General features: G+C 42.6%; 2 protein-coding genes across 4 annotated transcripts; both read right to left on the reverse strand.

The window, feature by feature from the left end:
• Window positions 1–2,643: 2,643 nt before the first annotated feature.
• Window positions 2,644–12,589, reverse strand: LOC112231214 (wiskott-Aldrich syndrome protein family member 3-like). Of its 2 annotated transcripts, none has more exons than XM_024397845.2 (9): window positions 12,471–12,589; window positions 9,245–9,405; window positions 5,454–5,588; window positions 5,110–5,263; window positions 4,904–5,021; window positions 4,411–4,592; window positions 4,045–4,278; window positions 3,627–3,931; window positions 2,644–3,492 (listed from the first exon to the last, which is right to left on the reverse strand). In XM_024397845.2, exons 2-9 carry the CDS (start codon window positions 9,375–9,377, stop codon window positions 3,335–3,337), a joined length of 1,419 nt encoding a protein of 472 aa, XP_024253613.1. In that variant the 5' UTR covers window positions 9,378–9,405; window positions 12,471–12,589; the 3' UTR covers window positions 2,644–3,334. The 2 variants fall into 2 exon arrangements, with proteins under 2 accessions (XP_024253613.1, XP_024253612.1); XM_024397844.2 differs by having other exon boundaries at window positions 9,245–9,402; window positions 12,471–12,583.
• A 1,997-nt stretch (window positions 12,590–14,586) lies between these two features.
• On the reverse strand, window positions 14,587–16,545 carry LOC112231216 (protein shisa-2-like). 2 transcript variants are annotated; one of them, XM_042311391.1, is made up of 3 exons: window positions 16,483–16,545; window positions 15,859–16,223; window positions 14,587–15,357 (listed from the first exon to the last, which is right to left on the reverse strand). In XM_042311391.1, exons 2-3 carry the CDS (start codon window positions 16,160–16,162, stop codon window positions 14,834–14,836), a joined length of 828 nt encoding a protein of 275 aa, XP_042167325.1. In that variant the 5' UTR covers window positions 16,163–16,223; window positions 16,483–16,545; the 3' UTR covers window positions 14,587–14,833. The 2 variants fall into 2 exon arrangements, with proteins under 2 accessions (XP_042167325.1, XP_024253614.1); XM_024397846.1 differs by having other exon boundaries at window positions 15,859–16,487.
• Window positions 16,546–16,645: the final 100 nt, after the last annotated feature.

Genomic DNA, 16,645 nt, shown 5'->3' on the forward strand with positions numbered 1-16,645 from the left:
GCTGACCAATACAAGGGTTGAGAAATTGGTGGCCATCAGGGCAAATTGGAGGCTTTTTGAGCCTGACAACAAGCCATCCTCAACAAGGTTGGAAAGTGACCGTGAAGATGAGGCCTCAGAGTCTGATGTACAAGAGGTGGACATTGAGGAGGTCCAGGGAGAAGACACCGACGCCTGAGAGGAAGACAACCAAACCTTTAGTCTAGAAACTATCAATTTACAGATGTATGTTGAAAACATTTTGGGGAGATGCGATCATTCAATATTCCCTTTTGTCGTTTAGTGAAATCATCCCATGTGAAGAGTCAACTCATTTAATTAAAGTAACAAATTACATTTGTAACTAAATTGTTTATTTCTATTGGAAGGATTTAATCATTTGCAATTATGTCTACTTATGATAAGGTAAAAGGTTTATGTTTCTGTCTCCATATGATATGGTAAATATACCCAATGCAAAAAACATCTACATTTAAATTATATTCATTAGCATATTTCCGTAAATTCCCATATATTCCTGTTAATTCCCACGGAAAGTTTCCACCTCTGAATATTCCCCAAAATGTGCAACCCTACTGACGCCTCATATGGAATTCAGTCATAGGAGCCTGTCCATACAGTCAGTACATTAGACAGCTCACACAGTATGAAGTCCTTGACTTGTCTGTGGTCTACTTGAGGTCTTCTACTCACACTGTGACTCTTCATTCATGTCTATTCCTGACCTAATTTGTGTCTCTTTGTTTACCTGTTCAGTCTGGCAGCAGTAAAGATACAAAGTACCTTCAGCAGTGGGCAATCCCATTCCGAATGATCCAGGAAATTGTTTCCTCTCTTCAAGTCACATAACTATTTAGGAGTCATCATATAGAGTGGATCCTTCCCTGATAATTACGTTTGTCATAACATTTCAGCATGATACGAACGTTTGCAGTTTGTTGATAGCGAGAAAAATAGAATTATTGCCAACATTAAGAATTAATCAATCTACACTGAACAAAAATACAAACGCAACATGTAAAGTGTTGGTCCCGTGTTCCATGAGCTGAAATAAAATATCCCAGAAATTGTTCATGCACAAAAAGCTTATTTCTCTCAAATTTTGTGCCTAAATTTGTTTACATCCATGTTAGTGAGCGCTTCTCCTTTGTCAAGATAATCCATTCACCTGACAGGTGTGGCATATCAAGAAGCTGATTAAAACAGCCTGATCATTATACAGGTGCACTTTGTGCTGGGAACAATAAAAGGCAACTCTTAAATGTGCAGTTTTATCACACAATGCTGCAGATGTCTCAAGTTTTGAGGGATAGTGCAATTGGCATGCTGACTGCAGGAATGTCCACCAGAGCTGTTGCCAAATAATTTTAATTTCTCTACCATATGTCGCCTTCAATATTGTTTTAGAGAATTTGGCAGTACGTCCAACCGGCCTCACAACTTCAGACTGCACGTAACCACGCCAGCCCAGGACCTCCACATCCGACTTCTTCACCTGTGGGATCATCTGAGACCAGCAACCCGGGCTGCTAATGAAACTGTGGGTTTCCACTACCGAAGAACTCTCAGAAACCGTCTCAGGAAAGCTCATCTGCGTGCTCGTCATCTTCACCAGGGTCTCCACCTGACTGCAGTTCTGCATCGTAAACAACTTTAGTGGGCAAATGCTCACCTTTTGATGGCCACTGGCATGCTGGATGAATCCCACTTTGAACTGTACCAGGCAGATGGCATGTATGGCGAGTGGTTTGTTGATGTCGTTGTGAACAGTGTCCCGTGGTGGGGTTATGGTATGGGCAGGCATAAGCTGTGGACAACAAACACAATTACATTTTATCTATGGCAATTTGAATGCACAGAGTGATGAGATCCTGAGGCCCATTGTCGTGCCATTCATCCGCCGCCATCACCTCATGTTTCAGCATGATAATGCACACCCCCATGTCACAAGGATCTGTACACAAATCCTGGAATCTGAAAATGTCCCAGTACTTCCATTTTCATCAGACATGTTACCCATTGAGCATGTGTGGGATGCTCTGGATCCACATATGACAGCATGTTCCAGTTCTTGCAAATATCCAGCATAACGTCGCACAGCCATTGAAGAAGAGTGGGACAACAGGCCACAATCAGCAGCCTGATCAACTCTATGCAAAGGAGATGTTGAGCTGCATGAGGCAAAGGGTGGTCACACCAGATGCTGAATGGTTTTCAGATCCACACCCCTACCTTGTTTAAGGTATCTGTGACCAACCGATGCATATCTGTATTCCCAGTCACGTGAAATCCATAGATTAGGGCCTAATTTATTTATTTAAATTGCCATATATAAACTGTAACATTTGTTGTTTATATTTTTGTTCAGTATAAGGTGCATTAAACGTGAGCACAGTGCCACTCGGGTCAGCTTGCTGACTTGCATATCATCTCAAATGCATCTCTAGAACACATCTGACGAGGAAGATGTTTCCATTGACAAGCAGTTCCTAATTTGTGTCATTGGTTATACTCCATCCCATTTTAAACACGGTCGAGCTGGAATGTCTGTTCAGAGACGGTCTCATATGCTACAGAGAGAACCTCATCTTTCTAATGGTCGACTAAGAGACAGTTCAGAGGTGACGAGAAGTTACATGAAGATCAGCTAAGTATGTTAGAATTTTATTGACGTTAACATTTAAGGGCATAAGACAATTAGAGCCTACACTGTAATTGTCTTATGCATCAGGTGTACACATTTACATAGGACGTGGCACAGACATGGGAGAAAGCAAAAGAAGATGACAAATTCAGATTAAAATTAAAAAATGATGATTAGTGACATTGAGAGTAAAGTGTTGGTGATTTATTTAGACTAAATGATCATGTTGGTGTCTGAGTAAAAGAGCTCAGACAGCACTGTAGGTACAGTAGGAAAAGAGCTCAGACAGCTCTGTAGGTACAGTAGGAAAAGAGCTCAGGCAGCTCTGTAGGTACAGTAGGAAAAAGGGGGAATTCACCACATGGTTATTTGGTCCACATACCTTTGAGTGATTTCAGCTGAATCTCAGTTCATCAGGAAACTAATTTGCCTTAATTTTAAGTCCATTCACCTACTGGACAAAATGGCTAAAACTAAAATGAAACTGGGTCCTCAGCCTATGCCCACTAATCACTATGAACCATAATATGGTCATTGGTCTGTAAAAACAGTGTCCCTGACCGCATACTGCATATGAGACTCTCATAATGAATCTGTACCACATCATATCCTTTGTGGGACAGTTGGGCTGGAGCAGATAAATACCATGTGTCCATGGTATTTGGTCACCGTGTGGGGCCGGTGTGAGGGTCAGTCTGACCAGTCGTTGTCCTCCAGTTCGGAGTCGTCCTCTGAGTCGCTGTAGTCCACTGCGATGCGTCGGGACAGGATGGTGGCCACGTCGTTCCCCACAGGCTCCCGCTTGGCCTGCTGCTCCTGCTGCTCCTGCCCCTTCTTCAGCTGGATACCTGAGCAACACAAACCCACACAGACACATTCACACAGTCTAAACATGAACTTCTGTGCAAATACTTTGTATATATTTTTTTTACCTCTGCTGTCTCCAGAAGAATGGTAAACATCTAAGTACAGCTAAACTTACCCATGCGAATAGCTGACAGAAGGTCACTTCGAGTACCAGTGACAGGCTGGGTGTCCTGTCGCTTCCAATCACCGAGTCCTGCCACTTGGGGGGGAGCGGGAGGGACTGGTGGTGGTGGAGGACCTGGGGGAGGTGGAATCATACGGGGTCCTGGGGGAGATAGGCTATTGTCCCCCAATGCTGAGCATCCAGTAAGGGGGGTGGGGGACACCATTGGAGAGCCAAATGCTGTCTGTGCAGATGGGATAAGAGGGGCTGGGGGAGGAGGAGGTGATGGTCCAGAACTGGCATAGTACTCCATTATACTGAGAAAAAGAAGATTTTCAGTTTTAGAACTTCATTTGAGGTAACAATTAGTATAAACAAATCAGATTCACTAATCTATATTACAGATTTCTTATTGTTACAGTAACAATACCTGTAGTCTGCAGGTGGAAGCGTTATAGTGCCATTCATTCTCTCAGTGGAGTGATGCAGAGGGTTGGGGTGGTGTGGGCGGTTGAGAGTCCCGTCTCTGTAGCCGACTCCGATGCTGTGGTACTCATGCTCTACAGACTCATGGATGTCTGCAGGCTGGTAAGGGTGAGCCAGGGTGTGGTTGGATGTGGCATGGGGAAGGCCTGGAGCAGTTGGGTAGTCTGGCAGATCATATCTAGACAACAAAAATTCATAATTAACTCTTTACCCTGATAACATTTTAATATGCCATTTGGAAAACAAACTGAAGGAATCCTTTGCTCAGGAGAGATGAATATAGTCCTAATTAGGGGATGGAACCACTGACCTACTCTCCGGAGAGAGGGAGCCCTCAGACGACGCCCCCCGGTGGAGAGAGTGAGGGTGGCGATGGTCTGGGCGGAGCTCTTTGTCGAACGCCATCATGTTCCACTCGTGACGGCGGTTTCGGGCTTTACGAACCTTCTTCACCTCACGCTGAAGTGTGCCGTCAACACATCGCTTCTGCTCCTGAGAGAGAGAGAGAGAGAGAGACAGAGACAGAGAGAGGGGCAGAGAGAGAGGGGCAGAGAGAGAGGGGCAGAGAGAGAGGGGCAGACAGAGAGAGAGAGGCAGAGAGAGAAAGACAGAGAGAGAGAGGCAGAGAGAGAGAGACAGAGAGAGAGGCAGAGAGAGAGAGAGAGACAGAGAGAGAGAGGGGTCCTTTTGCAAATAGGTGTGGAGTTACAGGATATTGTATACACAAGTTGCTCAGAAGAAATTAGCTGTTCAGAAGCAAAATACTGGAGGCTTTTTAAAGTGCGATATTAAGAGGCTCTCACCCGTTGTCTTCTTCTCTCCTTCCTCTTGTCCTCCGTGTCCTGCAGCATCTTCTCTCTCCACAGGTCAAAGAAGTAGGACGGGTCTGTGTAGAACTTCATCCCATCAGTGTGGTCATCTCTGTGTCAAAAGAGAGACTAGTTAGCTATTCGTCACAACCTTGAGGTTAAAGCTTGTCTGGTGAATGTGATGCATCCACACAGTGAACCTGTAGGCAGAGAGGATGCTGAGAGGAGGAGGCTTGTCGCTGGTGTTGTACATCTCTGCCACAGGGTTGGACGTGCTGCTATTGGACACCACCTGCTGGTCCTGGACTGTGGAACTCTTAAATGCCTTCCTCATGTTGATGTCCTGCAGAGAGACTGGAGATCAAAACAGAGAATGTGAGATTGATAGAAAGATAAGCAATTAGAAGATACGGAGATAGAAAATAATAAATAGATTATGGGCCATGCAGAACCAGAGACAAGGAGGATAACTAATGAGTCGGTTATTCTCATTCAACATTAGAGATGTATTTTTTTTTACCCTTATCCCCTGACCCCAACTGACCCTCTTCCACAGTGGAATCCAGCTGAGTGACCTTGACAGCCAAGTGGTCGATGCGGTCTTGGAGACCATTTGCACGCAGGTAAAAGGTGTTAGCCTCACTAAACAGCTCTCCAAAGACGTCCTCTGCATGTTTACCTGAGGACAGAGAGGAGTCATTACTACAGACTTTCACTGTGTCCAACTGGTCAGACAAGATGATTGGAGAAGTGCACTTCATACTACACAGAAAAGAGCAAAGAGATACAGTTGAAGTTTACATACACTTAGGTTGGACTCATTACTCGTTTTTCAACCACTCCACAAATTTCTTGTTAACAAACTCTAGTTTTGGCAAGTTGGTTAGGACATCTACTTTGTGCATGACAAGTAATGTTTCCAAAAATTATTTACGGACAGATTATTTCACTTAATCACAATTCCAGTGGGTCAGATGTTTACATACACTAAGTTGACTGTGCCTTTAAACAGCTCGGAAAATTCCATAAAATTATGTCATTGCTTTAGAAGCTTCTGATAGGCTAATTGGCATCATTCGAGTCAATTGGAGGTGTACCTGTGGATGTATTTCAATGCCTACCTTCAAACTCACTGCCTCTTTGCTTGACATCATGGGGAAATCAACCAAGACCTCAGAAAAAAAAGTTGTAGACCTCGACAAGTCTGGTTCATTCTTGGGAGCAATTTCCAAACGCCTGAAAGTACCGCGTTCATCTGTACAAACAATAGTACTGTCATGACGTTGGCCTGGGGGTAGGTTTATGACAGTCATAAATCTTCCCCCCTTTTTCCTCTCTCTACCCTACTGATGTTACATTTGCAAAACCCTTGGTTAACATAGAGATTCTGGGAACATCAGAAGGTGGGGGGAAATGAACTATATTCTGGTAATCCGACCAGTTGAACATATGCGGTGGTACTTAATGAATATGATGTCAGTTCGGTCGTCATCTGAGACATTCTCATCAATGATAAGATGACAAACTCTACAGTGGAAAGTCTATACATCAGAGTTATCGGATTCACATGGAATTGTTGTTCAATTTAAATGTTTGAATATGAAATTATTTGTGACGGCATGAAATGTGATTTTAGCTTCTAAAATGTGAGATTTGGGTTTTCATAAGGTAGGGCTCTGCTCAATCAGTGGCCTGCCCCTGTGAAGGGACATGGGCTATAAAACTTTTCAAACACGCCCTCATCTCCCTTCCTATATAAAGCCTTGACGACAATATAGCCTCCTGTTCCGAGGATGTGAGGACGACGGTCCGATGTCAGAATGGTTCAGATAATAACTACAGAACGAAGCCAACATTAGTGTGAGCTTTGGTTGCGAATGGTATGAACTTTGAACTCTTATTCACTACAAAAGTGATCACTCCTAGCCGTTGAGTTAGCAACAGCAGCTGCAAACGCAGGTTAGGAAGGAACAGACAGAGTATCCCACAACAACGACGTTACTACAACATATCCAATTTACCAGCAGAGACATTCTTCAAAGGACTCGGTTGGGCAACACGGCCTTCCACCTACCACCAACCTACCGAAGCGCAGCTCAGAGTAAATATTTATTGCATTTTCCTTTTCCAAATGGGCGGTAATTTAGAAAGCATAAGGTTCTGTATTTACGATAGCACAGCTTCGCCCTTTGTTCCTCAGTCTTCCCGCTCTTTCACTCAGCCCTTTTCTTTTGTGTAACAAGCTGTCATATCTGTTCCGCCCGCTAGGGACGTTTTCCTTTATGACATCATTTGTAATCAAGTTATGATTTAATTATGTGTATGTGTATTTCTGTGTGATTAGTTAGGTATTTAGTAAATAAATAAACCCAATTTTGTATTGCTGATTCAACTTGTTAGCCAGGGTTCGTGCAAGAATTTACAACTTTCAGATGAGACTGAATTAAGATGACGATTAATATTGACTGCTATTGATGTAAAATATTACTAGGTCTTTAAGAGTTTATTCAGAAGATAACAGCTCTATTAATATTATTTTGTGGTGCCGCACCTCTCTAGTTAATTACATTTACATGATTAGCTCAATCAGGTAATATTAATTACGAAGAAATTATTTTATAGAATAGCATGTCATATCACTTAATCCGGCATAGCCAAAGACACGATAGTACGCTATTATAAACACTATGGGACCACGCAACCATTATACCGCTCAGGAAGGAGTCGCTTTCTGTCTCCTAGAGGTGAACGTACTTTGGTGTGAAAAGTGAAAGTTAATCCCAGAAAAATAGCAAAGGACCTTGTGAAGATGCTGGAGGAAACAGGTACAAAAGTATCCATATCCACAGTAAAACGAGTCCTATATCGACATAACCTGAAAGACCGCTCAGCAAGGAAGAAGCCACTGCTCCAAAACAGCCATTAAAAAAGACAGACTATGGTTTGCAACTGCACATGGGGACAAAGATCGTACTTTTTGGAGAAATGTCCTCTGGTCTGATGAAACAAAAATAGAACTGTTTGGCCATAATGTCAATTGTTATGTTTGGAGGAAAAAAGGGGAAGGCTTGCAAGCCAAAGAACACTATCCCAACTATGAAGCACGGGGGTGGCATCATCATGTTGTGGGGGTGCTTTGCTGCAGGAGGGACTGGTGCACTTTGCAAAATAGATGGCTTCATGAGGAGGAAAATTAGGTGGATATATTGAAGCAACATCTCAAGACATCAGTCAGGAAGTTAAAGCTTGGTCGCAAATGGGTCTTCCAAATTAACAATGACCCCAAGCATACTTCCAAAGTTGTGGCAAAATGGCTTACAGACAACAAAGGCAAGGTATTGGAGTGGCCATCACAAAGCCCTGACCTCAAACCCATAGAAAATTTGTGGGCAAAACTGAAAAAGTGTGTGCGAGCAAGGAGGCCTACAAACCTGACTCAGTTACACCAGCTCTGTCAGGAGGAATGGGCCAAAATTCACCCAACTTATTGTGGGAAGTTCGTGGAAGGCCACCTGATACGTTTGACCCAAGTTAAACAATTTAAAGGCAATGCTACCAAATACTAATTGAGTGTATGTAAACTTCTGACCCACTGGGAATGTGATGAAAGAAATAAAAGCTGAAATAAATCATTCTCTCTACTATTATTCTGACATTTCACATTCTTAAAATAAAGTGGTGATCCTAACTGACCTAAGACAGGGAATTTTGTACGAGGATTAAATGTCAGGAATTGTGAAAAACTGAGTTTAAATGTATTTGGCTAAGGTGTATGTAAACTTCTGACTTCAACCGTAAGTTGAGGTAAAGTTGAACAGACAGGGGCAATTTAGTGATGGAGATTTCCAGACAACCAACCAATTTATTGAGATTTGTCAAACAACGGTGAGACGAGCAAGTGATTGCGAAATCTGTCTCGATTCTCTCTCTCTGTCCCTGCCTCCTTTATTTTCTTCTGTGAAACTAAGCTCTACAGTAAGCTCTAATCTCCGGTGACTTCATACAATCCCACCCCACACAGACACACAGTAATATGGATATATTTGGGCCAGATGTCTCATCCTCAAATTCTCTCCATCCCTCCCCACACTACAACGGACACACACACACACACCTGTCAATATCAACATGTATTTTACCATATCGATTCCAATCATTAAATGCAGTAAGTTAATTTATTTGCATAAATTGTTCAGTTTCCCAGTGTAACACAGGGATGAGGGTGTTTAGGTCACCATTCTGGGGCATAGATGCATACATCTGGTTAAAAGATAGGTGATTACTTAATGCACATAACGGGGTGGGGGGGGTAACTGTGTGGAAGGTGTGTCTTACTTAGACTGCTGAGCTGACGTATGATGGCAGACAGACTGTTGTTGGTGACGCACTCCAGCTCACTGCCAATCCCCTTGGGCAGCGCCCCGCGGCAGAGGTGCCGGGGATCTATGCTCCTCTTGACCAGGGGCATCTCCTCACACCACACCACACGCCACCTGCTGGGACACATAGCCACTGACAATAACCTCCATGTTCCATTAGACACAGCCAGACAATTCAGACCAGATGGTGTGTGAGAGAGGCAGTCGAGTCAAACCTCTCCAGATTACATTACTAACCAAATCCCATCCATCTTTATGTAATGCCATCAGAGCACATACAAGTTATCATGGAACAAACTACTCTTTACTTCATCCCAGAGCCTTTCATGTCATTCATGGAAAATTCCTTAGAGAGGCAATTTATTCTATTGGACCCTGAAACAGCCAATCAATACTTCTTTCCAGACCGATAACTGCAGTAAAATACATACATTTACACATAGCACTCCATCACAAGGGGGTCCCCCTGAGTGACTATAGGCTCAAACTATGCTTTTTGTAAACAAGTATCAACTGGTATCAAAACCCAGTTTGGGCTATTTCAATATTGTGCTATATAGTCAACTGAGCTAAAGCCTGTGTTACCACAGAGACACAGGTTTTATATTTCACTAAAGGCAAGCTTACTAATGCAACTGTTGAATAATTTGATGATTTGCTAATATAAATTATGATTTGGCTTTTATAAGGGAAGTATATTTCAGCAATATGGCATGGGGGGGGGGGTATATGGCCAATATTCCACAGCTAAAAGCTATTCTTAGCATGATGCAACACGTACAGCCTTTAGACGGTACAGTGCCTTGCGAAAGTATTCGGCCCCCTTGAACTTTGCGACCTTTTGCCACATTTCAGGCTTCAAACATAAAGATATAAAACTGTATTTTTTGTGAAGAATCAACAACAAGTGGGACACAATCATGAAGTGGAATGACATTTATTGGATATTTCAAACTTTTTTAACAAATCAAAAACTGAAAAATTGGGCGTGCAAAATTATTCAGCCCCTTTACTTTCAGTGCAGCAAACTCTCTCCAGAAGTTTAGTGAGGTTCTCTGAATGATCCAATGTTGACCTAAATGACTAATGATGATAAATCCAATCCACCTGTGTGTAATCAAGTCTCCGTATAAATGCACCTGCACTGTGATAGTCTCAGACGTCCGTTAAAAGCGCAGAGAGCATCATGAAGAACAAGGAACACACCAGGCAGGTCCGAGATACTGTTGTGAAGAAGTTTAAAGCCGGATTTGGATACAAAAAGATTTCCCAAGCTTTAAACATCCCAAGGAGCACTGTGCAAGCGATAATATTGAAATGGAAGGAGTATCAGACCACTGCAAATCTACCAAGACCTGGCCGTCCCTCTAAACTTTCAGCTCATACAAGGAGAAGACTGATCAGAGATGCAGCCAAGAGGCCCATGATCACTCTGGATGAACTGCAGAGATCTACAGCTGAGGTGGGAGACTCTGTCCATAGGACAACAATCAGTCGTATATTGCACAAATCTGGCCTTTATGGAAGAGTGGCAAGAAGAAAGCCATTTCTTAAAGATATCCATAAAAAGTGTTGTTTAAAGTTTGCCACAAGCCACCTGGGAGACACACCAAACATGTGGAAGAAGGTGCTCTGGTCAGATGAAACCAAAATTGAACTTTTTGGCAACAATGCAAAACGTTATGTTTGGCGTAAAAGCAACACAGCTCATCACCCTGAACACACCATCCCCACTGTCAAACATGGTGGTGGCAGCATCATGGTTTGGGCCTGCTTTTCTTCAGCAGGGACAGGGAAGATGGTTAAAATTGATGGGAAGATGGATGGAGCCAAATACAGGACCATTCTGGAAGAAAACCAGATGGAGTCTGCAAAAGACCTGAGACTGGGACAGAGATTTGTCTTCCAACAAGACAATGATCCAAAACATAAAGCAAAATCTACAATGGAATGGTTCAAAAATAAACATATCCAGGTGTTAGAATGGCCAAGTCAAAGTCCAGACCTGAATCCAATTGAGAATCTGTGGAAAGAACTGAAAACTGCTGTTCACAAATGCTCTCCATCCAACCTCACTGAGCTCGAGCTGTTTTTCAAGGAGGAATGGGAAAAAATGTCAGTCTCTCGATGTGCAAAACTGATAGAGACATACCCCAAGCGACTTACAGCTGTAATCGCAACAAAAGGTGGCGCTACAAAGTATTAACTTAAGGGGGCTGAATAATTTTGCACGCCCAATTTTTCAGTTTTTGATTTGTTAAAAAAGTTTGAAATATCCAATAAATGTTGTTCCACTTCATGATTGTGTCCCACTTGTTGTTGATTCTTCACAAAAAAATACAGTTTAATTTCTTTATGTTTGAAGCCTGAAATGTGGCAAAAGGTCGCAAAGTTCAAGGGGGCCGAATACTTTCGCAAGGCACTGTATATTGGTCATATATTACAAACCCCAGAGGTGCCTTATTGCTATTACTGGTTACCAACGTAATTAGAGCAGTAAAAATAAATATTTTGTCATACCCATGGTATAAAGTCTGATATCACAGCTGTCAGCCAATCCACATTCAGGGCTTGAACAACCCAGTTTAAAAAATAATTGAGTCTTATTTGAAGTAAGGATTATGCTACAGTTAAAGTTAGGGGCCTTGCATAGTATGAATGGTGACACATGCCATGCAAGACTGGGAGGAACCTCAGCAACTCACCATACAAACACAGCGTCTTTTACACGTTGAACGAACGTGGAATAGACGTTGAATTGACGTCTTTTTTGCCCTGTGGGCTTGATCATCATGGCAACCTCGATCACACATTTATCAACAAACCATGAATCCAAAGCATCCTACAGATTTACCAATTACGCAAGCAAGAATAGCAAGGTAGTCCCAACCACATGCTCTGAGGTGATTAGAGGAGCCAATAAGTACAACAGTTTCAACTGGGCGAACAGCGCACCGTTTGTTTCAAACCACTTTAGAGTGATGCCTTATCTTGATTGTAACAATTCAGTGCCTGCAACTCCAGATGGACCGGTTTATTACCGAAGAACGGTGGTCTGTGACCCGTGAGTGACCGAGGGTTTTAAATAGCAGCACCCTAATTGTAATAGCCTACATATAATACACAAACAGACATAACAAAGGAGGGAAGATATAGATATATGATAAAGACGGGACGCTCACCAAATGTGTCCTTTTAATATTCAGCTGCAGTCCACCGGTAGAGTTGCCATCCTGTCCCCGCATCTCACCAGGATTCTTTCTGTGAGGAGCAATCTCCCGCACAAATCAGCATCCAGGCTCAGAGATTTAATTAGCAGATTTAGTTGTGTCGTCCAATCAGGATCGCCAAAAACATCCATCGTGACAACCATGGGCAGTTTGACAGCGCGACATGAGTGCGTTTTCGAGATGATGACGAGAATCCCTATTTTAGAACACAAGCTTACATTACATAAATTGCATTATTAGGACTTTGTGACTGGTTTAGCCCAGTTATTCTGAAATGTATAAATAAACACTCAAAAATGTGTCTTCGAAGATATGACCACTTTCGGATTGTCAATGAATTGTTTCAAAAGAGAATGGATTCAACCAGGGGGTGACCGTTTGACCCCACCTAACAGCGGGCATCCTACCACCACAAGGTCACGCCCCGTTGTCAAACGACCTATTTTCTTACTTTTAGGCCTATGAGTTTGTTTTTTGGCACATTCAAGCATTTTTGTCTGGCAGCTCTACAAATAGTTAATTTCAACTAGGCCTACATGAGAAAACAATAGTCACGATTAGTGAGTTTTGTGATTTTTGATTCTTGATGATGGAATTCCACAGTCGGATAACACTTTGTGATTACAAGGTAGATTTTTGTATCTTTTAGATTGCATGATCAGTGTTATAGTCTATTCAACTCTTATCCTGCTACCAAATTGATATAACCAGTGCAATTCCATATTGCACACAGGTAAGTGATTACCTAAGGATGCCTTTCTCTGTCTCCGTTCGGTTTCTCCTTCTCTCTAGTCCAGCTGGATTCTGTGTATCAGAAGAACCATGGGGCCATAGCAGCGTTGGTCCCAGCCACTGGGGATGGGGGGGACATGTACCCCCCTCAAATTCTGTAATTGGATTTTTGTCCCTCCCCCTCCCTCACTTGTTTTTCTGTGATTATTATAGCTAGGCCTATACCACCATTACCCCCAAATTATCCTTCAGTTTCTCTTGTGGTAGTCAAGTTTGCTTCATTAGCAATTCCATGCAGCTTCCTGCTATGGGTAGCTTCCTGCTACTACTTATGTCTGACTATACCTTGTTTCCTGCTGTGTTTTCTATATGCGTTGTGCATGTTATTTGTGAGCTATGCTAAGATTTTCCTATTCTAGGACAATAAACACGATTCTGATTCTGTCTGATTGCCTAGGCCTAAAATGGTCTCCATAATAAGATACTGCTGAAGATAGATGCTACAGATGGACACATGGAATTATGGATAAAAACGTTTCTTTAAATGGGAAGTAAAAATGTAAAAACGGTGTTTTAACTTCAATTGTAAAAGCCAAAGTTGGCACGAGATACAACTAGCCGCGCAAACATTCAGCACCATGGTCAGCAAAGCAATCAGTGCAAACTAAAACACAGGATTGGTCGCCACTTCAGCAGCATGGCGGAGAAATGAGACGTTTCAACACACCTGTTGCGAGGCTGTGGCTGCAGAAAGGCCAGGGGCACAACTTTCACGGGGGACGGGGGGGGACATGTCTTCCCCACATTCTGAATTGCATTTTTGTCCCCCCTCACAGTTTTATCATTCGAATGTGACGCAAAACGAGGCAACAGTGTGCTTCCGGACCATGTGGACCGCTCCGAGCGATCGGGTAGGCTTCTTCGAGTGTTTATCCGACTGAATACATTTTTTTAATGCCCCCCCCACACACACACACACACTTCTAAAACCAAAGTTGTGAAAGGCCTGATGATAAACTCTGAAGCCACCAGAGTAAATTCTGTTCATGTATAGAGATCGCATTGAGGAATGTTTTAGATAAAATTGTGGGTAATGATGGTGTCATGATATCATGATACAGTATCATGTCACCTAAATCATGGTGCTATGTCCAACTCTTCAACTTGTACATGTGTGAAATAGGACAAAATATAAGTCCCCACCAAATTATTACTATTATTATTATGTGACAGGGTTATGTGCGTAGTGTAGCTTTTGCATCAGTAATACATAACAGTAGGGCTAATATAACTATATTATGAACAACAACAAAAAACATCAGAAAAAGTCCAGCAATTGAATGTGTAAATTGTAGAAATGAGTACAGAATATTTACAAAGAAACACTATACATTTTAAGGAATAATAAAATATGAATGATTGAATTATTGTTAACTGACCAATTGCAATTATTCTCCTAAACATTTTTATTAGTCTAAACTGGCTGCCACACATTTACATTCCATTTCCTGGGCTTATTAATATTTTGCTATTTGAATACCCAAATACTCCATACTGGAGTCTTTCAAAGTCACAGCCACAAATTATATGATCACTTCAGTGTGCCTGGGTTTAGTGCTGGTATAGCTGGATGGAGGGCAGGGAGATGGGAGATGACGGCTTTCCCCTTGTGAGGTATACAGAGTAGGCATTTGAGCCATATAAGGATGCATTATGGAATGATGAAGCATGGAGGGGTGAACCAGGCTGGAAAACACCATGGTGGGGTGCATGGTAAAAGGTTGGACCATGGAGGGTTGTGGGCTGGTGGGAGTTTCCTGCCTCTTTAAGGTTTGGTGGACACGTGTGGATCCAGTTGGACAGGCTTGGCTGGGATTGGGAGGGTAGAGAGATGAGGTGGAACCACAGGACGTCCCTGTACTCACAGTCATGGGTACAGCCTCCTGCTGCTGCTCTCCACTCCCACCCTGGGGCCCAGCAGCACCGTCTGGGCTTTGGGAGATCTCCTGTTTACGACTCAGACAGACACCCATAGCCACCATGGAGCCCAGAAAGATAAAGGCCAGAAAAACAGAGCCCACGATCACAAAGGGGACATAGACAGGTACTACAGAGTGAAAAGAAAACACAAAAATAAAGAGGGCAGGGGAGAAGTGGATGGATTGATTGAGTGGAAAGGAAAGAAAGACATTTTAAGGATGACCTTAAAAAGCTGGGGATGTGTTCATATTCCAAGAAAAGTATTAAACTGTGCAACACATGAAACACACAAAAAAACGGTTCATTGAAAGATCCTTGGCAGCAGATCAAGTCTTAACATGATGCTCGTGATGTGAGGAGTAGTCTAACTGCATGTTGAAGAATAGAATAAATGCTTAGACATGAGGCCACACTTTAAGGCACATTTGGTGGGTTGGATTCAAGCACACACTGCATTAGGCTTTCTCATTCCTCAATAACATTTATAAGGAATCTCACTGTGTGTGTTATCAATGAATAGGTAGCTATGCCTAAAAAGGCATTATATAGCCAGCACATTGAGCCTTAATGAAAAATAATAATTGACCAAGTATTTGTTCCTATTTCAGTAGCCAAAGATACAATTTACCTGCACTCTTGGCATCTTTCTCGTCATCAGACGTGCCAGGCTGTAGAACTTGCTCGTGGTTGTTGCAGTTACCCTGATCCAGTCTTGCTCCTATGAGCGCGCAACAGTAGCGCAGCTCACACGTTCCACAACAGATCGCCGCTTCTCTTTGATCGTGGCCCTCCGGACAATGGAAACCCCCTCGCCAGTTAGATTGCGCGTCCTTCCAACTATGGCAATATTCACCATTCGTCCTCTGTTGTGTCATGCCCACTTGGAAAATCAGACTGATAAAAGCCCCAACAGCAAAACGCACGGTCCTCATCCCGTTCCAACTGAAGAGACGAATCCCGTGTCGGTATTTCTTGTTATTACAAAAGAATAACCTGGAAATAAATCCTAAAAGATTATAAATAACATATAACATATGTGGCTCAATCACCACCCTTTCTGCAATAGGCTAGGATCAATGTCACATAGGCTAGGCCTATATCCCATGACAACTAGGCTATTTAAACTGATCAAAAGTTATGACCGCAGCGCTTGTTCCTATTTCGAAAGCGCAACTAGACATATCTAGAATAGGCTAATAAAATCATACAGGGAGCTATAGGTACGCTATGTAAAATGAACGCACAGGCTTACCATTGGATTCACGCCATGTGATGCATCATAACATGAGTTGGTTCTGCTCTGTGGATCTGTTCTCTCCATAATTTGTGTCATGGGACACACTAATTTTAGACTATTCCTTACAGACTGTATGGGCACATGAATATATATGTAGATATGTAGCCTATTTTGCTGA

Source organism: Oncorhynchus tshawytscha, linkage group LG33 (genome assembly GCF_018296145.1).
Source record: "Oncorhynchus tshawytscha isolate Ot180627B linkage group LG33, Otsh_v2.0, whole genome shotgun sequence".
In the NCBI taxonomy this organism is placed as follows: domain Eukaryota; kingdom Metazoa; phylum Chordata; class Actinopteri; order Salmoniformes; family Salmonidae; genus Oncorhynchus; species Oncorhynchus tshawytscha.

Coding starts and splice junctions, on each gene's coding strand:
- LOC112231214 (XM_024397845.2), bottom strand. CDS start 9,377: ATGCCCCTGGTCAAGAGGAGCATAGATCCCCGGCACCTCTGCCGCGGG. Junction 5,589..9,244: donor ACGTCAGCTCAGCAGTCTAA/GTAAGACACACC, acceptor CTCTGTCCTCAG/GTAAACATGCAGAGGACGTC. Junction 5,022..5,109: donor AGCATCCTCTCTGCCTACAG/GTTCACTGTGTG, acceptor CTTTTGACACAG/AGATGACCACACTGATGGGA.
- LOC112231216 (XM_024397846.1), bottom strand. CDS start 16,264: ATGTTATATGTTATTTATAATCTTTTAGGATTTATTTCCAGGTTATTC. Junction 15,358..15,858: donor GAAAGATGCCAAGAGTGCAG/GTAAATTGTATC, acceptor TTCACTCTGTAG/TACCTGTCTATGTCCCCTTT.